General features: G+C 48.9%; 1 protein-coding gene across 3 annotated transcripts in view; it reads left to right on the top strand.

Annotated features, from left to right (window-relative positions):
* Positions 1 to 456: 456 nt before the first annotated feature.
* Positions 457 to 26,174, top strand: part of LOC120922715 (ribosomal protein S6 kinase alpha-6) — a 61,841-nt gene continuing 36,123 nt past the window's right edge. The window contains exons 1-8 of one of the 3 annotated variants that reach the window (XM_040334752.1): positions 457 to 560; positions 7,735 to 7,794; positions 10,034 to 10,150; positions 12,819 to 12,900; positions 13,026 to 13,106; positions 13,989 to 14,068; positions 24,608 to 24,714; positions 25,508 to 25,545. In XM_040334752.1, the coding sequence (XP_040190686.1) occupies positions 7,744 to 7,794; positions 10,034 to 10,150; positions 12,819 to 12,900; positions 13,026 to 13,106; positions 13,989 to 14,068; positions 24,608 to 24,714; positions 25,508 to 25,545 (556 nt within the window). In that variant the 5' untranslated portion in view covers positions 457 to 560; positions 7,735 to 7,743. Of the gene's footprint in view, positions 561 to 7,640; positions 7,795 to 10,033; positions 10,151 to 12,818; positions 12,901 to 13,025; positions 13,107 to 13,988; positions 14,069 to 24,597; positions 24,715 to 25,507; positions 25,546 to 26,174 lie in introns of those variants that run through there. The other 2 variants (XM_040334751.1, XM_040334753.1) reach the window with 2 other exon arrangements.

The raw sequence follows: 26,174 nt of genomic DNA on the forward strand, positions 1-26,174 counted from the left end.
CTGATGAAGACCCCTCTAGTGATATAAAGATCTATATAGAGGAATCAGGACCTCCTTTCCCCCTGATGAAGACCCTCTAATCTATATAGTGGAATCAGGATCTTTTTCCCCCTGATGAAGACCCCTCTAGTGATATAAAGATCTATATAGAGAAGATCACAGTGTGCGGTGAAATCAGAGGAAGCTGTTTCAGTCTAGGAGAAGAGCCTGAAGGGAGGGGGGGGGGTCAGGTTTAAAATCTGTCCTATAAATAGTCCCTGTTGAGTCGATCGTCTTCATATGTCGATCCGTTTCATCACATCCCCAGAACAGGTGGAAGGGCGGCTGATCCGCTCCTCGCCTCCTCTCACCTTCACGTGTCACCCAGGCTTCCCTTTGAACTTGTAGAGACATATTTTTCCCTGAGTCACCAATCCCAGGAAAATGACAGACGTTACGCGTTGGGCGTGTACCAGATGATTGTAGTGTTTCTTCTCTATGGGAGGAGGAGAAACTTGGATGGGATACAAGGCTGTCTGTCCTGTGCTGAGAAGCTGCGCCGCTCTGGGTCCCCCTGACAGGTAGGTCGTTGGATGTTGGTCCCCCTGACAGGTGGGTCATTGGATGTTGGACCCCTGACAGGTGGGTCATTAGATGTTGGTCCCCCTGAGAGGTGGGTCATTGGATGTTGGTCCCCCTGACAGGTGGGTCATTGGATGTTGGTCCCCCTGACAGGTGGGTCCTTGGATGTTGGTCCCCCTGAGAGGTGGGTCATTGGATGTTGGTCCCCCTGACAGGTGGGTCATTAGATGTTGGTCCCCCTGACAGGTGGGTCGTTGGATGTTGGTCCCCCTGAGAGGTGGGTCATTGGATGTTGGTCCCCCTGACAGGTGGGTCCTTGGATGTTGGTCCCCCTGACAGGTGGGTCGTTGGATGTTGGTCCCCCTGACAGGTGGGTCGTTGGATGTTGGTCCCCCTGACAGGTGGGTCATTAGATGTTGGTCCCCCTGACAGGTGGGTCATTGGATGTTGGTCCCCCTGACAGGTGGGTCATTAGATGTTGGTCCCCCTGACAGGTGGGTCATTAGATGTTGGTCCCCCTGACAGGTGGGTCATTAGATGTTGGTCCCCCTGACAGGTGGGTCATTAGATGTTGGTCCCCCTGACAGGTGGGTCATTGGATGTTGGTCCCCCTGACAGGTGGGTCATTGGATGTTGGTCTCCCTGACAGGTGGGTCATTGGATGTTGGTCCCCCTGAGAGGTGGGTCATTGGATGTTGGTCCCCTGACAAGTGGGTCATTATATGTTTGTCCCCCTGACAGGTGGGTCGTTGGATGTTGGTCCCCCTGACAGGTGGGTCATTAGATGTTGGTCCCCCTGACAGGTGGGTCGTTGGATGTTGGTCCCCCTGACAGGTAGGTCATTGGATGTTGGTCCCCCTGACAGGCGGGTCGTTGGATGTTGGTCCCCCTGACAGGTAGGTCATTGGATGTTGGTCCCCCTGACAGGTGGGTCATTGGATGTTGGTCTCCCTGACAGGTGGGTCGTTGGATGTTGGTCCCCCTGACAGGTAGGTCATTGGATGTTGGTCCCCTGACAGGCGGGTCGTTGGATGTTGGTCCCCCTGACAGGTGGGTCGTTGGATGTTGGTCCCCCGACAGGCGGGTCGTTGGATGTTGGTCCCCCTGACAGGTAGGTCATTGGATGTTGGTCCCCCTGACAGGTGGGTCATTGGATGTTGGTCTCCCTGACAGGTGGGTCGTTGGATGTTGGTCCCCCTGACAGGTAGGTCATTGGATGTTGGTCCCCTGACAGGCGGGTCGTTGGATGTTGGTCCCCCTGACAGGTGGGTCGTTGGATGTTGGTCCCCCGACAGGCGGGTCGTTGGATGTTGGTCCCCCCTGACAGGTAGGTCATTGGATGTTGGTTCCCCTGACAGGCGGGTCGTTGGATGTTGGTCCCCCTGACAGGTGGGTCGTTGGATGTTGGTCCCCCTGACAGGTAGGTCATTGGATGTTGGTCCCCTGACAGGCGGGTCGTTGGATGTTGGTCCCCCCTGACAGGTAGGTCATTGGATGTTGGTTCCCCTGACAGGCGGGTCGTTGGATGTTGGTCCCCCTGACAGGTGGGTCATTGGATGTTGGTCCCCCTGACAGGTGGGTCATTGGATGTTGGTCCCCCTGACAGGTAGGTCATTGGATGTTGGTCCCCCTGACAGGTGGGTCATTGGATGTTGGTCCCCCTGACAGGTAGGTCATTGGATGTTGGTCCCCCTGACAGGTGGGTCCTTGGATGTTGGTCCCCCTGACAGGTGGGTCCTTGGATGTTGGTCCCCCTGACAGGTGGGTCATTGGATGTTGGTCCCCCTGACAGGTGGGTCATTGGATGTTGGTCCCCCTGAGAGGTGGGTCATTGGATGTTGGTCCCCCTGACAGGTGGGTCATTGGATGTTGGTCCCCCTGAGAGGTGGGTCATTGGATGTTGGTCCCCCTGACAGGTGGGTCCTTGGATGTTGGTCCCCCTGAGAGGTGGGTCATTGGATGTTGGTCCCCCTGACAGGTGGGTCCTTGGATGTTGGTCCCCCTGACAGGTGGGTCCTTGGATGTTGGTCCCCCTGACAGGTGGGTCATTGGATGTTGGTCCCCCTGACAGGTGGGTCATTGGATGTTGGTCCCCCTGAGAGGTGGGTCATTGGATGTTGGTCCCCCTGACAGGTGGGTCATTGGATGTTGGTCCCCCTGAGAGGTGGGTCATTGGATGTTGGTCCCCCTGACAGGTGGGTCCTTGGATGTTGGTCCCCCTGACAGGTGGGTCATTGGATGTTGGTCCCCCTGAGAGGTGGGTCATTGGATGTTGGTCCCCCTGACAGGTGGGTCATTGGATGTTGGTCCCCCTGAAAGGTGGGTCATTAGATGTTGGTCCCCCTGACAGGTGGGTCATTAGATGTTGGTCCCCCTGACAGGTGGGTCATTAGATGTTGGTCCCCCTGACAGGTGGGTCATTGGATGTTGGTCCCCCTGAGAGGTGGGTCATTAGATGTTGGTCCCCCTGACAGGCGGAATATTTTAGGAAATTGAGTTTAAAGGAATCTTGGTGGATTTTGGACATCAAAGTGCCAATCCCCCCGAGGTCTAAACATTGAGTTTGACCTCAAGTGATTTATCAGTAACACATAGAGGACTGTAATAATATTTTATTGAATTGTAGGAGTGATGGATTCTGGTTTAGTTTTAGGCTTAGATCTTCATCAGATGGTTGATTATATAATACAACAAGTTTGTTTCAATCCCTTCTCTTTTAAATTAAAAAATAAAATAAAAATTATATAATATTATTTATTATTATACATTTCTTCTGCTTGCTCTTTTTATTACTCATATTGTCTGGTATTTTTGTTTTCTTACACCTGGTTTGGGATATATATATATGTGTATATAATAAAAAATATATATTCTCCTTTTTTTTTTCTTTTTTTTTTTGAAAGAGAAGGCTTTTTTTTAGTTTTATTATTTTTATTTAAAAAAAAGGAGACTTTTTATATTATATTTTTACATATTGAACACCTTTCCAAACCAGATGTAAGAAAAAAAAAATATCAGAAAATATGGCTAATAAAAATAGCAAGCAGGAGAAATATAAATATATAAAAAAAAATGAAAATATTTTAATAAATATAAAAAAATATATATAGAAAAACATACATTAGAAAAAAAAAAAAAAGAGAAATGCACAAAAAAAATATATATATATAATAGTTTGGCTTATAGCATATTATACTCCAAGATTGGATCTATAAACACTCATAATTACCATCATATATAAAAAATATGAAATCAAATCAAAAATATAGAAACACATGCATTAGAAAAAAAGAATCTATAAACACTCATAATTACTATCATAACCCAGATTACTGCAGTATACAAATGCATAAAAAAAAACATACATTTAGAAAAAAAAAAGGTGTAAGAAAACAAAAATACCAGAAAATATGGCTAATAAAAATAACAAGCAGGAGAAATATAAATATAAAATTAATAAATAAATGAAAATATTTAAATAAATATAAAAAAAAAAAAATATAGAAACACATGCATTAGAAAAAAAAAAAAAGAATCTATAAACACTCATAATTACTATGATAACCCAGATTACTACAGTATACAGTTACACATGCATACAAAAAAAAAGAGAAATACACAAATATTTTATTTACTTATATTTTTATATATATAATATTTGTTTGTGTCTCTCTCTTTCCTGTTTTTTTTTTTTTTTATGTGTGTGTATTTTTTTTTTTTAATTCAAATGTATTTTTTATACATTTGTATACTGTAGTAATCTGGGTTATGATAGTAATTCTGAGTGTTTATAGCTCCAATCTTGTAGTATAATATGCTATAAGCCAAACTCTTATGTCGGTTATCTGTATACAAGTCGCCGCTCTATATACGATGGGAGGAGTCATTTTGTTTATTGGTTGCTATGACAGTCTTGTTGGAAACATAAGCGTGATCCATTCGTTCCTTCCCCAGCCTTTGAGAAGGGACGCAACACGTCAGACAGGCTGTGCTTTGTGATGTCATCACACTGGGCGGAGTTTGGGCGCCATCTTGGCAGGTTCATACTCTGTGTCCTCTTTATTGACCATGGAAGCTTTGTGAGTGTCATTTTTATTTTTAACAAAAATATAGAACGTTTTTTTTCCACTACAGTTTTGCTTCTTGAGGGCTCTGTAAGGAAGATCGCTTACGCGGTGGAACCCCCCCCTCTTATCCCGCTGGATGGTCCCGGCCCCCGGGCTGCAGATCAGTCTCAGGGTCTCGGCGATCTTCTTATATCCTCGGCCATCTTTATGTAGAGACACAATTCTTTATATCAGATCCTCAGAGAGTTCTTTGCCATGAGGCGCCACGTTGTCCTTCCAGTGACCAGTATGAGAGAGTGAGAGCGATAACACCACATTTATCACACCTGAGACCTTGTAACACTAACGAGTCACATGACACCGGGGGGAGGGAAAATGGCTAATTGGGCCCAATTTGGAGATTTTCACTTAGGGGTGTCCTGACTTTTGCTACCAGCGGTTTAGACATTAATGGGGCCTCCGGTGACAACCTGTGAGGCTCTGGTGACCTCCATGCCCAAGAGGGTTAGAAATAATGGCGGCCACACAAAATATTGACACTTTGGGCCTCAATTTGGAGATTTTCACGTAGGGGTGTCCTGACTTTTGTTGCCAGCGGTTTAGACATTAATGTGTTGAGTTATTTTGAGGGGGCAGCAAATTTACAAGCTGTACACTCACTACTTTATAAATATATATAACAAATAAAAAATTAATCTAAATATAATAAATAAAATATAAATAGAATAAATATAAATATGTAACTATAAAATAAATATATAATATATGAATGAATGAATGAATGAATGAAAAACTTATATAGCGCGGCACATGCGAACTGAATCGCTTCTGGGCGCTAGTTGTTCGTGTCTCATGACATCAGAAGAGCAGAGTTTTGATTCGTCTTCTGAAAGTCAGGTGGTTTTCCTCCAACCGAATGCTGGTTGGTAAAGCGTTCCATAGTCTAGGACCCTGAAAAGCAAACCTTCTTTCTCCTTTGGACTTGTATTTGGTTTTTGGTACCCTGACCAGATTTTGGTCGGTGGATCGCAGAACGCGATTCGAATTGTGAGGTTTTATCTTGTCGCAAAGATATTGCGGAGCCTTCCCATGGATGCACTTATGTGTCAGGCAGAGTGCTTTAAATGCAATTCTGTCTTTTACTGGCAGCCAGTGAAGGGATCTCAGTGAAGGTGAGATTGATTCCCATGTCCTTTTCCCAGTCACCAGTCTGGCGGCCGTATTCTGAAGGACTTGCAGACGGGAGATTTGGTACTTTGGGAGTCCGAGGTACAGGGCGTTAGCATAGTCCAGTCTGGAATTCACGATTGTTCCCACCACGACTGCTACGTCTTCTTTGGGGATAAATGGAATAAGTCTGCGTAGTAGGCGCAACAGATGGTGCGCTCCGCTGACTACTGACCCTATTTGTGCGTCCATTGTCATGAAGGTGTCGAAGATGACCCCGAGACTTTTGACTTTGGAGCTAGGGGTGATGATTTGGCCCAGAATGGGCGGGGGTGTCCAGGTTGTTGCCAGTTGACTCTTTCGGCTGGCGTGAAACATAAGGAGTTCTGTTTTGGAACTGTTGAGTTTAAGATAACTCTTTGTCATCCAGTTTTCTATCAAAGAGAGACATTTCTCTAAACTGGGATGATGATCCTTTTTGTTGCAGATGGGAAAATACAATTGCGTGTCGTCTGCATAAGAGTGATAGAGTAGTTCTTGGCTACTGATAATATCAAAGAGAGGGCGAAGATAGATGTTGAAAAGCACCGGTGACAGGGGGGATCCTTGGGGGACTCCACATGACACCGTGCGCTTTTCCGACATGAAACAACCCAATTTAACTGTTTGTGATCGGTTCTCAAGAAAGGAAGAAAACCATGGTAAATCACCTTCTGCGACTTCTGCTACCTTGGCTAGTCGCATCAGTAACAGTTTGTGGTCTACCGTGTCAAAGGCTGCGCTTAGGTCCAGCAGAACCAGGAGACAGGATTCGTCTGCGGCCTCGAGGGCATCGTCCCATATTTTGAGTAATGCTGTTTCCGTCCCGTGTCCGGGACGGAAGCCTGATTGTAATGGATCCAGTAGATTGTGGGTATCTAGATGCTGTTGCAGCTGTTGTACCACTACTTTCTCCATTATCTTGGAGAGAACATTAAGGCCTGTTATGGGACGGCGGTGAGTTGGGTCCTTGGGATCCAGGTTAGGTTTTTTCAAGATGGGCTGGATTGTGCCCTCTTTCAGCAGGGATGGCACTATGCCTTCCTTAAATGACTGGTTTATAAGCTGTGTGATGGGTGGTGCCAGGATGTCGGCACATTCCTTCAGCAGTTTGGTGGGGATGATATCATTGGGCGATGTGCTGTTCCTCAAAGCACCAATGATATTTTTTGTGGTATCGATGGAGATCGGTTCCAGAGTGAACTTTGTTGATTGTAGAGCGTTTCTGTGGGTGTTTTGTGGTTGATTGACGGTGGGGTTGAGGGGGGTATTGTTTTGCATGATATAAACATAAAATATAATTACATAACTATAAAATAAGTATATTTATTTATTGCCAGTGGTTTAGACATTAATGGCTGTGTGTTTTACAAGCTGTACACTCACTACTTTATAAATATAATATATAACAAAAAATGAATAAAATAATAAAAAAAAATTGAAATAAATATAAAATAAATAATAAATAAAAATAAAATACAGAAATAATACAATAAATATAAATATAAAGTGTATTTTTTCCAAAAAAAAGTGCGCTTGTAAGACCGCTGTACAAATACGGTGTGACAGAGTAATTGTAGCGACCGCCATTTTATTCTCTAGGGTGTCAGAGAGAAAAATATATATTATATAATGTTTTGGGGGTTCTAAGTAATTTTCTAGCAAAAACAAAAAAATGTTTAACTTCGAAAATCAGACTCGGCCCTTAAGTGGTTAATGAGGAAGGCGCGGAGGTCACTAATAATTGTTACTATTTTGCATTTTTTTATTATTTTTTGTGTTTTTATCATTTAGAAAAATAATTGGGAAATTTTGGGAATATTTTGTACTTTTGTGATGTAGAATCTGTGATGGGGAGGAATCCCCCCTCTAATGACGCGTCTGATGGTTTGCTCCGCAGGTGAACGGTATGAAGATGGTGGATGAGCCCATGGATGAGGGGGAGCCGCTGTCGCCCTTTGTAAGTATAGGAATGGGCCCGCCCCCGCAAGTCAGAGCCCCGCCCCATTTCCTGGCTGGAGGACGACGCCCACCAAGTCCTTTCCTCCCCCAGACTGATTGTCCCCGCCCACCTTTTTAATTCATTGGGTTTCAGTTTTTTTTTAGCTACAGGGGTTCAACAGCACACGTGGGCGTGACTCGGCCTGCCTAGACACGCCCCCTCCTCGCAAAACGCAAAATTCCCAACGCACGCGTTCCCGTAGAGATGGCGGTGTATTTATCTAAGTGGGCGCCGAAGCCGCGAACCGCTGGAACACAGCGGATCTCCAGAACGGGTCCAAAACTTAATTCAGCGATTACAACGTTACAGAGCCTCTCGTCACACGTCTGATGAAGGGGTCCTATGGGAGCTCGCTATTCGCTATAACGGCGCCATTTGTTGTAACGTTTTTAAATTCATTCTACCCCCCGATAATGACAACGTGAGAGAAATCCCCCTGTATACAAGTATCGCAGGCTCCTCCCACGTGCATAAGTATCGCAGGCTCCTCCCACGTGCATGAGTATCGCAGGCTCCTCCCACGTGCATGAGTATCGCAGGCTCCTCCCACGTGCATGAGTATCGCAGGCTCCTCCCACGTGCATGAGGATCGCAGGCTCCTCCCACGTGCATGAGGATCGCAGGCTCCTCCCAGTTGCATGAGGATCGCAGGCTCCTCCCAGGTGCATGAGGATCGCAGGCTCCTCCCAGGTGCATGAGTATCGCAGGCTCCTCCCACGTGCATGAGTATCGCAGGCTCCTCCCATCACAGGCTCCTCCCATCACAGACCTCTTCCATGTACATCAGTATGGGAGGAGCCTGTGATACTGATGTACATGGGAGGAGCCTGTGATACTTGTGTACATGGGAGGAGTCTGTGATACTTGTGTACATGGGAGGAGTCTGTGATACTTATGTACGTGGGAGGAGTCTGTGATATTTATGTACGTGGGAGGAGTCTGTGATATTTATGTACGTGGGAGGAGTCTGTGATATTTATGTACGTGGGAGGAGTCTGTGATATTTATGTACGTGGGAGGAGTCTGTGATATTTATGTACGTGGGAGGAGTCTGTGATATTTATGTACGTGGGAGGAGTCTGTGATATTTATGTACGTGGGAGGAGTCTGTGATATTTATGTACGTGGGAGGAGTCTGTGATATTTATGTACGTGGGAGGAGTCTGTGATACTTATGTACGTGGGAGGAGTCTGTGATATTTATGTACGTGGGAGGAGTCTGTGATACTTATGTACGTGGGAGGAGCCTGTGATGCTTATGTACGTGGGAGGAGCCTGTGATGCTTATGTACGTGGGAGGAGCCTGTGATGCTTATGTACGTGGGAGGAGCCTGTGATAATTATGCACGTGGGAGGAGCCTGTGATGCTTGTGTACATGGGAGGAGCCTGTGGAACTTGTGTACATGGGAGGAGCCTGTGGTACTTGTGTACGTGGGAGGAGCCTGTGGTACTTGTGTACGTGGGAGGAGCCTGTGATATTTATGTACGTGGGAGGAGCCTGTGATATTTATGTACGTGGGAGGAGCCTGTGATATTTATGTACGTGGGAGGAGTCTGTGATATTTATGTACGTGGGAGGAGTCTGTGATATTTATGTACGTGGGAGGAGTCTGTGATATTTATGTACGTGGGAGGAGTCTGTGATACTTATGTACGTGGGAGGAGCCTGTGATGCTTATGTACGTGGGAGGAGCCTGTGATACTTATGTACGTGGGAGGAGCCTGTGATGCTTATGTACGTGGGAGGAGCCTGTGATAATTATGCACGTGGGAGGAGCCTGTGATGCTTATGTACGTGGGAGGAGCCTGTGATGCTTATGTACGTGGGAGGAGCCTGTGATACTTATGTACGTGGGAGGAGCCTGTGATAATTATGTACATGGGAGGAGCCTGTGATGCTTATGTACGTGGGAGGAGCCTGTGATACTTATGTACATGGGAGGAGCCTGTGATAATTATGTACATGGGAGGAGCCTGTGATGCTTATGTACATGGGAGGAGCCTGTACACAGTGATTTTTTTTATAAATTTGCATAGATTAAAAAAGAAATCTTCTCTCACGTTGTCATTATGGGATGTTTGTAGAATTATGATGAAAATGATGAATTTTGGAATGAGGATGTAACATAAAATGTGGAAGAAGTGAAGCTCTGTGAGTTCTTTCCATGCTGGTCACTGATTGGTTTGTTTCTCCAGGATGAAGGGAACGTGAAGGAGATCCAGATCACCCACCATGTGAAGGAAGGGTGTGAGAAGGCGGACCCCGCGCAGTTTGAGCTCCTGAAGGTCCTGGGTCAGGGCTCCTTTGGAAAAGTAAGTCATCCGCCCCTCCCCCGCTCACACCGATCGGCCCGACTCCCTCTGCATAACTTACCACCGATCGGTGTCCTGGCATGTGCTGGGGGTTGTTGCCGGTCCTGACACTTGCTGGGGGTTGTTGCCGGTCCTGACACTTGCCGGGGGTTGTTTCCGGTCCTGACACTTGCTGGGGGTTGTTTCCGGTCCTGACACTTGCTGGGGGTTGTTGCCGGTCCTGACACGTGCTGGGGGTTGTTGCCGGTCCTGACACATGCTGGGGGTTGTTGCCGGTCCTGACACTTGGTGGGGGTTGTTGCCGGTCCTGACACTTGCTGGGGGTTGTTGCCGGCCCTGACACTTGCTGGGGGTTGTTGCCGGTCCTGACACTTGCTGGGGGTCGTTGCCGGTCCTGACACATGCTGGGGGTTGTTGCCGGTCCTGACACTTGCTGGGGGTTGTTGCCGGCCCTGACACTTGCTGGGGGTTGTTGCCGGTCCTGACACTTGCTGGGGGTTGTTGCCGGTCCTGACACTTGCTGGGGGTTGTTGCCGGTCCTGACACTTGCTGGGGGTTGTTGCCGGTCCTGGCATGTGCTGGGGGTTGTTGCCGGTCCTGACACGTGCTGGGGGTTGTTGCCGGTCCTGACACATGCTGGGGGTTGTTGCCGGTCCTGACACTTGCTGGGGGTTGTTGCCGGTCCTGACACTTGCTGGGGGTTGTTGCCGGTCCTGACACTTGCTGGGGGTTGTTGCCGGTCCTGACACTTGCTGGGGGTTGTTGCCGTTCCTGACACTTGCTGGGGGTTGTTGCCGTTCCTGACACTTGCTGGGGGTTGTTGCCGTTCCTGACACTTGCTGGGGGTTGTTGCCGTTCCTGACACTTGCTGGGGGTTGTTGCCGTTCCTGACACTTGCTGGGGGTTGTTGCCGGTCCTGACACTTGCTGGGGGTTGTTGCCGGTCCTGACGCTTGCTGGGGGTTGTTGCCGTTCCTGACGCTTGCTGGGGGTTGTTGCCGTTCCTGACACTTGCTGGGGGTTGTTGCCGTTCCTGACACTTGCTGGGGGTCGTTGCCGGTCCTGACGCTTGCTGGGGGTTGTTGCCGGTCCTGACACTTGCTGGGGGTTGTTGCTGGTCCTGACACTTGCTGGGGGTTGTTTCCGGTCCTGACACTTGCTGGGGGTTGTTTCCGGTCCTGACACTTGCTGGGGGTTGTTGCCGGTCCTGACACTTGCTGGGGGTTGTTGCTGGTCCTGACACTTGCTGGGGGTTGTTGCCGGTCCTGACACTTGCTGGGGGTTGTTGCTGGTCCTGACGCTTGCTGGGGGTTGTTGCCGGTCCTGACACTTGCTGGGGGTTGTTGCCGTTCCTGACACTTGCTGGGGGTTGTTGCCGTTCCTGACACTTGCTGGGGGTTGTTGCTGGTCCTGACACTTGCTGGGGGTTGTTGCTGGTCCTGACACTTGCTGGGGGTTGTTGCTGGTCCTGACACTTGCTGGGGGTTGTTTCCGGTCCTGACACTTGCTGGGGGTTGTTTCCGGTCCTGACACTTGCTGGGGGTTGTTTCCGGTCCTGACACTTGCTGGGGGTTGTTGCCGGTCCTGACACTTGCCGGTCCTGACGCTTGCTGGGGGTTGTTGCCGGTCCTGACACTTGCCGGTCCTGACGCTTGCTGGGGGTTGTTGCCGGTCCTGACGCTTGCTGGGGGTTGTTGCCGGTCCTGACACTTGCTGGGGGTTGTTGCCGGTCCTGACGCTTGCTGGGGGTTATTGCCGGTCCTGACACTTGCCGGTCCTGACGCTTGCTGGGGGTTGTTGCCGGTCCTGACACTTGCTGGGGGTTGTTTCCGGTCCTGACACTTGCTGGGGGTTGTTGCCGGTCCTGACACTTGCTGGGGGTTGTTGCCGGTCCTGACACTTGCTGGGGGTTGTTGCCGGCCCTGACGCTTGCTGGGGGCTGTTGCCGGTCCTGACGCTTGCTGGGGGTTGTTGCCGGTCCTGACACTTGCTGGGGGTTGTTGCCGGTCCTGACACTTGCTGGGGGTTGTTGCCGGTCCTGACACTTGCTGGGGGTTGTTGCCGGTCCTGACGCTTGCTGGGGGTTGTTGCCGGTCCTGACGCTTGCTGGGGGTTATTGCCGGTCCTGACACTTGCTGGGGGTTGTTGCCGGTCCTGACACTTGCTGGGGGTTGTTGCCGGCCCTGACGCTTGCTGGGGGTTGTTGCCGGCCCTGACGCTTGCTGGGGGTTGTTGCCGGCCCTGACGCTTGCTGGGGGTTGTTGCCGGCCCTGACGCTTGCTGGGGGTTGTTGCCGGTCCTGACACTTGCTGGGGGTTGTTGCCGGTCCTGACACTTGCTGGGGGTTGTTGCCGGTCCTGACACTTGCTGGGGGTTGTTGCCGGTCCTGACACTTGCTGGGGGTTGTTGCCGGCCCTGACGCTTGCTGGGGGCTGTTGCCGGTCCTGACGCTTGCTGGGGGTTGTTGCCGGTCCTGACGCTTGCTGGGGGTTGTTGCCGGTCCTGACACTTGCTGGGGGTTGTTGCCGGTCCTGACACTTGCTGAGGGTTGTTGCCGTTCCTGACACTTGCTGAGGGTTGTTGCCGTTCCTGACACTTGCTGGGGGTTGTTGCCGGTCCTGACACTTGCTGAGGGTTGTTGCCGGCCCTGACGCTTTTTTTCCCCGCAGGTTTTCCTCGTACGGAAAATGATCGGTCCCGACGCCGAACAACTTTATGCAATGAAAGTGTTAAAGAAAGCTTCTCTGAAAGGTGAGCTCCTCCCATTTTGTCACCAAATTTGTTATTCAGAAGGGGCAACGCCCACCTAAGCCCCTCCCCTCCCACCAAACCTTTTTATTTTGATTTATTTTTTTTGTAAATCTCTCCCTGACCAGTCAGAGACCGCGTCCGGACCAAGATGGAGCGCGATATTCTGGTGGAGGTGAACCATCCGTTCATTGTTAAGTTGCACTATGGTGAGTGTCTCCTATCTTCTATTGTTTGACTTACATGTAGCCGCCTCCTCCTAGGGGGATGCAGAATGACCCTCTAAGCCGGGGCGCAAAAACCCCCCCCCCAGGCGCCAGGTCGCCATAGCACTGAATGGAGGCCAGTGGAGGGATCGGTAGAGGGGTGGAGGTCAGTGGAGGGATCGGTAGAGAGGGGTGGAGGGATCGGTAGAGGGGTGGAGGTCAGTGGAGGGATCGGTAGAGAGGGGTGGAGGGATCGGTGGAGAGGGGTGGAGGGATCGGTGGAGAGGGGTGGAGGTCAGTGGAGGGATCGGTAGAGAGGGGTGGAGGGATCGGTAGAGGGGTGGAGGTCAGTGGAGGGATCGGTAGAGAGGGGTGGAGGGATCGTTAGAGAGGGGTGGAGGGATCGTTAGAGAGGGGTGGAGGGATAGGTAGAGAGGGGTGGAGGGATCGGTGGAGAGGGGTGGAGGGATCGGTGGAGAGGGGTGGAGGGATCGGTGGAGGTTAGTGGAGGGATCGGTAGAGAGGGGTGGAGGTCAGTGGAGGGATCGGTAGAGAGGGGTGGAGGGATCAGTGGAGAGGGGTGGAGGACACTGGAGGTCAGTGGAGGGATCGGTAGAGGGGGGTGGAAGGATCGGTAGAGGGGGGTGGAAGGATCGGTGGAGAGGGGTGGAGGGATCGGTAGAGGGGTGGAGGTCAGTGGAGGGATCGGTAGAGAGGGGTGGAGGGATCGGTGGAGAGGGGTGGAGGCATCGGTGGAGAGGGGTGGAGGGATCGGTGGAGAGGGGTGGAGGGATCGGTGGAGAGTGGTGGAGGTCAGTGGGGTGATCGGTAGAGAGGGGTGTTTGATGGATGAAGAGCGATCCGGTTGATGTTTCTCTTCCTCAGCCTTTCAGACGGAAGGGAAATTATATCTGATTCTGGACTTCCTCAGGGGCGGAGACGTCTTCACTCGCTTATCCAAAGAGGTAACTCTCTCTCGGCTTTTATGTGTTTTGTGTCCCGGACCCCCATTATACACCCCGGGGGGGTTTAAAGGTCCAACTCCCAGACAGAAAAAAATGAATGAAAAATGATCCCTTGTGGAGCTGGGCCGGCACTGCAAGGCTTAATTGCTTGTTTATGTGGGGGGGGACGTAGAAAATTAGGATTTACTTACCAGATCCTCCGCCGGTCCCCACAGCTTCTGCACACCCGCACTTCACCATTCTAAGGTCCTGACACCTTCAAGGCCAATGCAGGGGTTGAAAATGGTGCTGGGCTCTGGGGGGGGGGGGCCTCTGCGCTGGGCTGTGAGGGGGGGCTCTCCGTTGGGCTGTGGGGGGCTCTGCACTGGCCTGTTTGTGGAGGGGCTCTGCCTTGGGAGCCGTGGGGGGGGGTCTGCGCTTGGCTCTGGGCTGTGGAAGGGGCTCTGTGCTGTGGGGGGAGGACTCTGCGCTGGCCTGTTTGTGGAGGGGCTCTGCGTTTGGGGATGTGGAGGGGGCTGTGCGCTGTGGAGGGAGTTCTGTGCTTTGGGGGGGGCGCTGGGCTGTGGTGGTGGGGGGGGCTCTGCGCAGGCCTGTTTGTGGAGGGGGCTCTGCGTTGGGAGCTGTGGGGGGGAGGGGTCCGCGCTGGGCTGTGGGGGGCTCTGTGCTGTGGGGGGACTCTGCGCTGGCCTGTTTGTGGAGGGGCTCTGCGTTGTGGGATGTGGAGGGGCCTCTGCACTGGCTTGTTTGTGAAGGGGGCACTGCATTGGGAGCTGTGGAGGGGGGGTCTGTGCTGAGCTGTGGAGGCGGCTCTGTGCTGTGGGGGGGGGGGAACTCTGCGCTGGCCTGTTTGTGGAGGGGCTCTGCGTTGGAGGCTGTGGGGTGGGGGCTCTGCGTTGGAGGCTATGGGGGGGGGCTCTGCGTTGGGCTGTGGGAGGGGGTTCTACGTTGGGCTGTGGGGGGGTCTGAGTTGGGCTGTGAGGGGGGCTCTGCGTTGGGCTGTGGGGGGGGCTCTGTACCAGGCTGTGGGAGGGGGCTCTGCGTTGGGCTGTGGGGGGCTCTGCGTTGGGCTGTGGGGGGGGGCTCTGTACCAGGCTGTGGGAGGGGGCTCTGCGTTGGGCTGTGGGAGGGGGCTCTGCGTTGGGCTGTGGGGGGGGGCTCTGCGTTGGGCTGTGGGAAGGGGCTCTGCGTTGGGCTGTGGGAGGGGGCTTTGCGTTGGGCTGTGGGGGGGCTCTGTGCCAGGCTGTGGGAGGGGGCTTTGCGTTGGGCTGTGGGGGGGCTCTGTGCCAGGCTGTGGGAGGGGGCTCTGCGTTGGGCTGTGGGAGGGGGCTCTGCGTTGGGCTGTGGGAAGGGGCTCTGCGTTGGGCTGTGGGAGGGGGCTTTGCGTTGGGCTGTGGGGGGGCTCTGTGCCAGGCTGTGGGAGGGGGCTTTGCGTTGGGCTGTGGGGGGGCTCTATGCCAGGCTGTGGGAGGGCTCTGTGCCAGGCTGTGGGAGGGGGCTCTGCGTTGGGCTGTGGGGGGGGCTCTGCGTTGGGCTGTGGGGGGGGGGCTCTGTACCAGGCTGTGGGAGGGGGCTCTGCGTTGGGCTGTGGGAGGGGGCTCTGCGTTGGGCTGTGGGAGGGGGCTCTGCGTTGGGCTGTGGGAGGGGGCTCTGCGTTGGGCTGTGGGAGGGGGCTTTGCGTTGGGCTGTGGGGGGGCTCTGTGCCAGGCTGTGGGAGGGGGCTTTGCGTTGGGCTGTGGGGGGGCTCTGTGCCAGGCTGTGGGAGGGGGCTTTGCGTTGGGCTGTGGGGGGGCTCTATGCCAGGCTGTGGGAGGGCTCTGTGCCAGGCTGTGGGAGGGGGCTCTGCGTTGGGCTGTGGGGGGGGCTCTGCGTTGGGCTGTGGGGGGGGGCTCTGCGTTGGGCTGTGGGGGGGGGCTCTGCGTTGGGCTGTGGGGGGGGGCTCTGCGTTGGGCTGTGGGGGGGGCTCTGCGTTGGGCTGTGGGAGGGGCTTTGCTTTGGGCTGTGGGGGGGCTCTGCGTTGGGCTGTGGGGGGCTTTGGGCTGTGGGAGGGGCTTTGCGTTGGGCTGTGGGAGGGGGCTCTGTGAGATCCCAAAAAGAGCCAGGGCCGAGCTTGGCCTGGCTCTGTGTCATCAGCCGACAGCGGGCTTCAGCCTGCTGTCTGCTGAAAGCTGGTTACAGGAATGAGCTTTCCCCGTACTTCTCCTTTAGAAATGACCTGGCGGTGAATGTTGATATTAAACCTCTAAAGTACAAAATGACAGTGGAGTTCCACTTTAATAAATGTGGTTCAGAAAAATGTGACCCATAACAACCAATCAGATCCAAGCCGTGGCTCCTTCAGTGGTGTGCTGTGCCCCCTCCCCCATCCATGGATATCACAGGGAAGGACACTTTATCTCTTTACATTTTATTTGAACCGGTTTTTGTTTTTCGGCTCCTTTCTTTGCGATGAATCTCCGCCCGCTGATTCCCACATGCCCGCGAGCCACCAGCCAGCACCAGCTGTACCCAGCGCCATAGACGTCATTCCAGGAACAGGCCCCGGCGCCCCCTCCCCCTCCCACAGTGGCAGCACTCTGAGGCTTGTGGGAGATTTACATCATTTATAGCAGAATACAGATTAGCGAAGGTGGGGGGCTCCGCGGGCTGCCAGGAAGGACTCAGAGCCCGGACTCGGCAGATGTTCTTCTTCTCCTGGATTTTTTTTTTATTTAGGAATTTTTCCAAAAAAAACAATTTCAGGCAAATTCTACGGAAGACGCAAAGAAATCTGAAAGTGTAAATAAGACCTTTACGTGGAGTTCACCTCCGCGGCGCCGCGCCGAAATCTTCACATTGTTACCAGAAATACATTGATAATGTTTGGGGGGTTCCGAGTCATTTTCAAGCAAAAAAATAAATAAAAAATACAGATTTTTTTACTTGTAAACAAAAAATGGCAGCTCTTCAAGTGGTTGTAAAATTTAAAATTGGGGGAAAAAAGAAAAAAAAAAAAAATGTTCTTTCATTTTGTAAATTACTGTGCAAAGCTTTGTGGTGTCATTTCATAAACAAGACACATTCATGAATAAAATGTTTTATTTTTTAAAAATGTTTTAGCAGAGAATAAAATAAATAAATAAAATAGATAAAATAAATAAAATAGAGAATAAAATAAATAAATAAAATAGATAAAATAAATAAAATGGAGAATAAAATAAATAAATAAAATAAATAAAATAGAGAATACAATAAATAAATAAAATAGACAAAATAGAGAATAAAATAAATAAATAAAATAGATAAAATAGAGAATAAAATAGAGAATAAAATAAATAAATAAAATGGAGAATAAAATAAATAAAAGAGAATAAATAAAATAGAGAATAAAATAAATAAATGAAATAGATAAAATAAAATAAATAGAGAATAAAATAAATAAATGAAATGGATAAAATAAATAAAATAGAGAATAAAATAAATAAATAAAATAGAGAATAAAATAAATAAATAAAATAGATAAAATAATCAAAATGAAAAATAAATAAAATAGAGAATAAAATAAATAAATAAAATAGATAAAATAGAGAATAAAATAAATAAATAAAATAGATTAAATAAATAAAATAGAGAATAAAATAAATAAATAAAATGGAGAATAAAATAAATAAAATAGAGAATAAAATAAAATAAATAAAATGGATAAAATAGAGAATAAAATAAATAAATAAAATAGATAAAAAAATAAATAAATGAAATAAATAAAATAGAGAATAAAATAAATAAATAAAATAGATAAAATAAATTAAATGTAGAATAAAATAAATAAATAAAATAAATAAAATAGAGAATAAAATAAATAGATAAAATAGAGAATAAAATAAATAAAATAGAGAATAAAATAAATAAATAAAATAGATAAAATAGAGAATAAAATAGTGGTCGTTGCAATTGCTAATAGGCTGAGCGCCCGGGTGCTGGTCCAGGCGTGTGGGCGGATCCCGTCCATATGCCACAAACGGTATTTGCACAGCCAAACGTTTTTTTTTTTTTTTTTTTTAAATGCAACTTTAATGATTTTTAATCCCTCGCCACCCTGACCATTTCTGACTACATGTAAAAATCTTCTTTTGCTAGAAAAATTACTTGGAACCCCTCAAACTGTTATTATTATTATTATTATTATTATTATACAGGATTTTCCACCACACCTGTAAAAGCAATCCAGCGGCTAATTGGCTTCTGGGATTGCTTTCACTTTACAGAGCCTGGCTGGCTGCGAATGTTGTTAACGGGGGTTCTGGGTGACAGATCCAGCTATAAACCCGGTATAACCCATCGCCTACATGTACGTGATTTGTCAGCAAGCGACTAAAAGGAAAGAAAACGTGAGACAATAACGGTTATAGAATAGAAATTACATTAAAAAAAAAACCAAGTTAACCACTTTAAGACCGCGCCTCTTTTTCAAACTTGCTGTTTACAAAGTTAAAATATTTTATTTATTTTTTCCAAGAAAATTACTTCGGACCCCCAAACATATATAATACATAAATAATAATAATATTGTAAAAAAAAATATATATATAGATATATATATATATATTACATAAACATAAATAATAATAATATTGTAAAAAAAAATATATAGATATATAAATTACATAAACATAAATAATAATAAAAAAATGTATACAATACATAAATAATAATAATATTGTAAAAAAAAATATATAGAGATATATATATATATATGACATGAACATAAATAATAATAAAAAAATGTATAAAATACATAAACATAAATTATAATAATAATGTAAAAAAAAATATAGATATATATATATATATATATATATTACATAAACATAAATAATAATAAAAAAATGTATACAATACATAAATAATAATAATATTGTAAAAAAAATCCGTATTTGCGCAGCGGACTTTACAAGCGCACTTTTTTTTTTTTTTAAAAAACAAAACATTACTTTTTTTTTAATTAAAAAAAATAAGACAACAGTAAAGTAAGCCCAATTTTTTTTTTTATATTGTGAAAGATAATGTTACGCCGAGTAAATTGATTCCCAACATGTCGCGCTTCAAAGTTGCGCTCCGCTCGTGGAATGGCCACAACATTTTTCCCTTAAAAATCTCCATTGGCGACGTTAAAAAAAATCTACAGGTTGCATGTTTTGAGTTACAGAGGAGGTCTAGGGCTAGAATTATTGCTCTCGCTCTACCGATCGCGGCGACACCTCACATGTGTAGTTTGAATACCGTTTACATATGCGGGCGCTGCTCACGTATGTGTTCGCTTCTGCGTGCGAGCTCGACGGGACGGGGCGCGTTTAATTATTATTTTTTTTCTTATTTATTTTTATTTTTACACTGTTCTTTGGATCGGAATCAGTGGCGGGGTATTTTGGACGGCTATATTTTTATCTAAGAGAAATGTAGAAAACATGGCCTGTTGGGGGCACTTGAGGACAGGGATGAGAACCACTGGAGGGGGTACAGGATGTCACTTGTAGTCACAGGAGGACAATAAATGGCACTGGGGTACATAGGAGGTCACTCGGGATCACAGGATGACACTGAGGGACATAGGAGGTCACTCAGGATCACAAGATGACACTGGGGGCCATAGGAGGTCACTCGGGATCACAGGATGACACTGGGGGGCCATAGGAGGTCACTCGGGATCACGGGATGACACTGGGGGCCATAGGAGGTCACTCTGGATCACAGGATGACACTGGGGTACATAGGAGGTCACTCGGGATCACGGGATGACACTGGGGGCCATAGGAGGTCACTCTGGATCACAGGATGACACTGGGGTACATAGGAGGTCACTCGGGATCACAGGATGACACTGGGGGGCCATAGGAGGTCACTCTGGATCATGGGATGACACTGGGGGTCATAGGAGGTCACTCGGGATCACAGGATGACACTGGGGGCCATAGGAGGTCACTCGGGATCACGGGATGACACTGGGGGCCATAGGAGGTCACTCTGGATCACAGGATGACACTGGGGTACATAGGAGGTCACTCGGGATCACAGGATGACACTGGGGGGCCATAGGAGGTCACTCTGGATCATGGGATGACACTGGGGGTCATAGGAGGTCACTCGGGATCACAGGATGACACTGGGGGCCATAGGAGGTCACTCGGGATCACGGGATGACACTGGGGGCCATAGGAGGTCACTCGGGATCACAGGATGACACTGGGGGCCATAGGAGGTCACTCGGGATCACAGGATGACACTGGGGGCCATAGGAGGTCACTCGGGATCACGGGATGACACTGGGGTACATAGGAGGTCACTCGGGATCACGGGATGACACTGGGGGCCATAGGAGGTCACTCTGGATCACAGGATGACACTGGGGTACATAGGAGGTCACTCGGGATCACAGGATGACACTGGGGGGCCATAGGAGGTCACTCAGGATCACAGGATGACACTGGGGGGCCATAGGAGGTCACTCAGGATCACAGGATGACACTGGGGGCCATAGGAGGTCACTCGGGGTACATAGGAGGTCACTCGGGATCACAGGATGACACTGGGGGCCATAGGAGGTCACTCGGGGTACATAGGAGGTCACTCGGGATCAAAGGATGACACTGGGGGCCATAGGAGGTCACTCGGGGTACATAGGAGGTCACTCGGGATCACGGGATGACACTGGGGGCCATAGGAGGTCACTCGAGATCACGAGATGACACTGGGGGCCATAGGAGGTCACTCGGGGTACATAGGAGGTCACTCGGGATCACGGGATGACACTGGGGGCCATAGGAGGTCACTCGAGATCACGGGATGACACTGGGGGCCATAGGAGGTCACTCGGGGTACATAGGAGGTCACTCGGGATCACGGGATGACACTGGGGTACATAGGAGGTCACTCGGGGTACATAGGAGGTCACTCGGGATCACGGGATGACACTGGGGGCCATAGGAGGTCACTCAGGATCACAGGATGACACTGGGGGCCATAGGAGGTCACTCTGGATCACAGGATGACACTGGGGTACATAGGAGGTCACTCGGGATCACAGGAGGACACTGGGGTACATAGGAGGTCACTCGGGATCACAGGAGGACACTGGGGTACATAGGAGGTCACTCGGGATCACGGGATGACACTGGGGGCCATAGGAGGTCACTAAGGTTGCAGGATTTCATGTCACCCTATAGTATGAAGCAGTGTGGGGGAGGGGCCCCCTCTGTACATCTCTCCTCTTCTATAAACATTAATAGGAGGGCGGAGGAGGGGAACGCCCGGCCTGGGTGGTGGATCTCTCGGTTTATGACGGCGCCGTGTCACCTCCGATCTATTTTTAGCCTCCTCGTTATTTAGGTCATTTAGCAGAAGGCGGCTTTTTTTGGAAGTTTATATTTGTGAATCATTTTCGGATTTCGATCGTTTTCTATCAGAGAGATGAATTCTCGGCTCCGCCTCTCATGGAATAACAACAGAAATATCCCGAAAAACACAAAAAAGTCATCAATTGATTTGCATTTTAATGAGTGAAAAGGTATTTGATCCCCGACCAATCAGTGGGGTGGTGGAACTCCGTATTAATGACCAAGGGGTGGGGGGGAGGGGTGATGTTCTTGGGGTCATAGGCAGCATTCCTCCCCCTGACTGTATATGGAGAATAAACTGTAACCACAGGCGCCACTCTGATATAAGGGGGGTGTTTGGTTGGTTGCTTGTTTGGTTGGTTGGGTGTTTGGTTGGTTGGCTGTTTGGTTGGTTGGTTGGGTGTTTGGTTGGGTGTTTGGTTGGGTGTTTGGTTGGGTGTTTGGTTGGGTGTTTGGTTGGGTGTTTGGTTGGGTGTTTGGTTGGGTGTTTGGTTGGGTGTTTGGGCATTTGGTTGGTTGGGTGTTTGGTTGGTTGGGTGGTTGGTTGTTTGGTTGGTTGTTTGGTTGGTTGGTTGGGTGTTTGGTTGGGTGTTTGGTTGGGTGTTTGGTTGGGTGGTTGGTTCGTTGGTTGGTTGGTTGGTTGGCTGTTTGGTTGGTTGGTTGGGTGTTTGGTTGGGTGTTTGGTTGGGTGGTTGGTTCGTTAGTTGGGCATTTAGTTGGTTGGGTGTTTGGTTGGTTGGGTGGTTGGGTGTTTGGTTGGTTGGGTGGTTGGTTGGGTGGTTGGTTGGGTGGTTGGTTGTTTGGTTGGTTGGTTGGGTGTTTGGTTGGGTGTTTGGTTGGGTGGTTGGTTCGTTGGTTGGTTGGTTGGTTGGCTGTTTGGTTGGTTGGTTGGGTGTTTGGTTGGGTGTTTGGTTGGGTGGTTGGTTCGTTAGTTGGGCATTTGGTTGGTTGGGTGTTTGGTTGGTTGGGTGTTTGGTTGGTTGGGTGTTTGGTTGGTTGGGTGTTTGGTTGGGTGGTTGGTTCGTTACTTGGGCATTTGGTTGGTTGGGTGTTTGGTTGGTTGGGTGTTTGGTTGGTTGGGTGTTTGGTTGGGTGTTTGGTTGGTTGGTTGGGTGTTTGGTTCATTAGTTGGGCATTTGGTTGGTTGGGTGTTTGGTTGGTTGGTTGTTTGGTTGGGTGGTTGGTTGTTTGGTTGGGTGTTTGCTTGGGTGTTTGCTTGGTTGGGTGTTTGGTTGGTTGGTTGGGTGGTTGGTTCGTTAGTTGGGCATTTGGTTGGTTGGGTGTTTGGTTGGTTGGATGTTTGGTTGTGTGGTTGGTTGGGTGGTTGGTTGTTTGGTTGGGTGGTTGGTTGTTTGGTTGGGTGTTTGGTTGGGTGTTTGGTTGGGTGTTTGGTTGGGTGTTTGGTTGGGTGTTTGGTTGGGTGTTTGGTTGGGTGTTTGGTTGGGTGTTTGGTTGGGTGTTTGGTTGGGTGTTTGCTTGGTTGGGTGTTTGCTTGGTTGGGTGTTTGGTTGGGTGTTTGGTTGGGTGTTTGCTTGGTTGGGTGTTTGGTTGGGTGTTTGCTTGGTTGGGTGTTTGGTTGGGTGTTTGCTTGGTTGGGTGTTTGCTTGGTTGGGTGTTTGGTTGGGTGGTTGGGTGTTTGGTGTTTGGTTGGGTGGTTGGTTCGTTAGTTGGGTGTTTGGTTGGTTGGGTGTTTGGTTTGGTGGTTGGTTGGGTGGTTGGTTCGTTAGTTGGGTGTTTGGTTGGTTGGTTGGGTGTTTGGTTGGTTGAATGGTTGCTTGGGTGTTTGCTTGGTTGGTTGGTTGGTTGGGTGTTTGCTTGGTTGGGTTGGGTGTTTGCTTGGTTGGGTTGGGTGTTTGCTTGGTTGGGTGTTTGCTTGGTTGGGTGTTTGCTTGGTCGGTTGGTTGGTTGGTTGGGTGTTTGGTTGGTTGGGTGTTTGGTTGGTTGGGTGTTTGGTTGGTTGGGTGGTTGGTTGGGTGGTTGGTTGGTTGGGTGTTTGGTTGGTTGGTTGGTTGGGTGTTTGGTTGGTTGGTTGGGTGTTTGGTTGGTTGGTTGGGTGTTTGGTTGGTTGGGTGTTTGGTTGGTTGGGTGTTTGGTTGGGTGTTTGGTTGGGTTGGGTGTTTGGTTGGGTTGGGTGTTTGGTTGGTTGGGTGTTTGGTTGTTTGGGTTGGGTGTTTGGTTGGTTGGGTGTTTGCTTGGTTGGGTGTTTGCTTGGTTGGGTGTTTGCTTGGTTGGGTGTTTGGTTGGTTGGCTGTTTGGTTGGTTGGCTGTTTGGTTGGTTGGGTGTTTGCTTGGTTGGGTGTTTGGTTGGTTGGCTGTTTGGTTGGTTGGGTGTTTGGTTGGTTGGGTGTTTGGTTGGTTGGTTGGTTGGTTGGTTGGTTGGTTGGGTGTTTGGTTGGTTGGGTGTTTGGTTGGTTGGGTGTTTGGTTGGGTTGGTTGGTTGGGTTGGTTGGTTGGTTGGGTGGTTGGTTGGGTGTTTGGTTGGTTGGTTGGTTGGTTGGGTGTTTGGTTGGTTGGGTGTTTGGTTGGTTGGTTGGGTGTTTGGTTGGTTGGGTGTTTGGTTGGGTGTTTGGTTGGTTGGTTGGGTGTTTGGTTGGTTGGGTGTTTGGTTGGGTGTTTGGTTGGTTGGGTGTTTGGTTGGGTGTTTGGTTGGGTTGGTTGGGTGGTTGGTTGGTTGGTTGGGTGGTTGGTTGGGTGTTTGGTTGGTTGGGTGGGTGTTTGGTTGGGTGTTTGGTTGGTTGGTTGGGTGGTTGGTTGGGTTTTTGGTTGGTTGGTTGGGTGTTTGGTTGGTTGGGCCTTTGGTTGCCAGTAAGCTGTTGGGGAGATGAATCCTCAGTAGATGTAACCCCACATGGCAGAAGCCATCTCTTCCATCACCTCTGATCGCCTCTCTTCAGATTTGGTTAGTCAAGCATGGGTGCCCAACCCGCGGCCCTCCAGCTGCTGAGAAACTACCAGGCTGACAGTTACAAACACAACCCCCAAAGGCAGAGGCATGATGGGACTTGTAGTCGGAGGGCCACAGGTTGAGCACCCATGGGTTAGTGGAAAGCAGATGATGTTTGGTGGAAAGTAGTTCTTTGTGTAGGATTGGGGGATGGGGGATGGGGGGGGGGGATGGTGTGATGAGAGTTCAATGATAGAACATGAAGTAAATCTATACAGTTCTTATCAGGTTATGTTTACAGAGGAGGATGTGAAATTCTACCTGGCAGAGCTGGCACTGGCGTTGGATCATTTGCACAGTCTGGGCATCGTCTACCGGGACCTCAAGCCTGAAAAGTAAAGTAAAAAAATCCATCACTTTTGTTTTTATTTTCCATCCGGTGTGTAAAATTCTCCGATCATCTCCTGCCGCGTCCCTGAGCTGCACGAATGATCGCCAAGAATCGCGATCTCCCCTCCCCCCCCCCCCCCGAAAGTCAAGGACGTCATATGACGTCCCGCGGTGGGGAAGTGGTTAAACACCAAACCCTTTACTGATATTAGTTGTTTTCAAGTTAAAAAATTTTTTTTTTTTGCTACGAAATTACTTAGAACCCCCCAAGCATTATATATATATTTTTGGTAGCGACCCTAGAGAATAAAATGGTGGTCGTTGCAATATTTTATGTCGCAATTTTTTGGGGGAAAAAAATTATTTTAATGAATAAAAAAAAAAAAACTGACCAGTAAATTTAGCCCAAATTTTTTTGGTATAATGTGAAAGATTTTACGCCGCGAGAATCGTGATCTTTATTCTAAGCAAAATAAATTTTACTAATTTTCACTTGAATTATTTTTCCCATTTATGGGAGTGGGTGGGGCCTCATGTCTAAGATTTGCCTAAGAGCCGCCTCTGCCCCTCGCCTCGGGTACATATGGAGGTCTTGAGGACGTGAGTCCTCTTATTATCTACATACATGACCTCCATCCTCTTATTTTGAGTTCTCGGCCTTCCCTCCAATATTCAGGATAGTAAATATTTAGTACTTTTTGCCCCTCGGCTCCCTTCCCCCGATATTTTGGTTTTGTTGGGTTGGGATGTATTTTAGGAGATGCGGATCGGTGATTTTATGTTTGTTTTGATTTTCAGCATTTTGCTTGACGAAGCCGGACATATCAAGTTAACAGGTAAGTCCGGGTCTGGGTGCAGGTGCAGGGTCCAGGTCCGGGTGCAGGGTCCGGGTGCAGGGTCCGGTGTCCGGGTGCAGGGTCCGGGTGCAGGGTCCGGTGTCCGGGTGCAGGGTCCGGGTGTTACAGACCTTGATCTGCATGTAGATGAGTATTTCTGTCATTTTATATTACTCACTTTTAATTGACGTTTTATCCAATGTTCTGACTGGATATTTTATATTGGGGTTCTTTCACACACTTAGTTATTATTTTATCGACTGGCACTAATGCTGGTGGTTATTATTGTGGTGACTGGCACTAATGCTGGGGGTTATTATTGTGGTGACTGGCACTAATGCTGGGGGTTATTATTGTGGCGACTGGCACTAATGCTGGGGGTTATTATTGTGGCGACTGGCACTAATGCTGGGGGTTATTATTGTGGTGACTGGCACTAATGCTGGGGGTTATTATTGTGGTGACTGGCACTAATGCTGGGGGTTATTATTATGGCGACTGGCGCTAATGCTGGAGGTTATTATTGTGACGACTGGCGCTAATGCTGGAGGTCATTATTGTGGCGACTGGCGCTAATGCTGGGGGTTATTATTGTGGCGACTGGCGCTAATGCTGGAGGTTATTATTGT

The sequence above is a fragment of the Rana temporaria genome, unplaced genomic scaffold (assembly GCF_905171775.1).
Source record: "Rana temporaria unplaced genomic scaffold, aRanTem1.1, whole genome shotgun sequence".
Classification (NCBI taxonomy): Eukaryota; Metazoa; Chordata; class Amphibia; order Anura; family Ranidae; genus Rana; species Rana temporaria.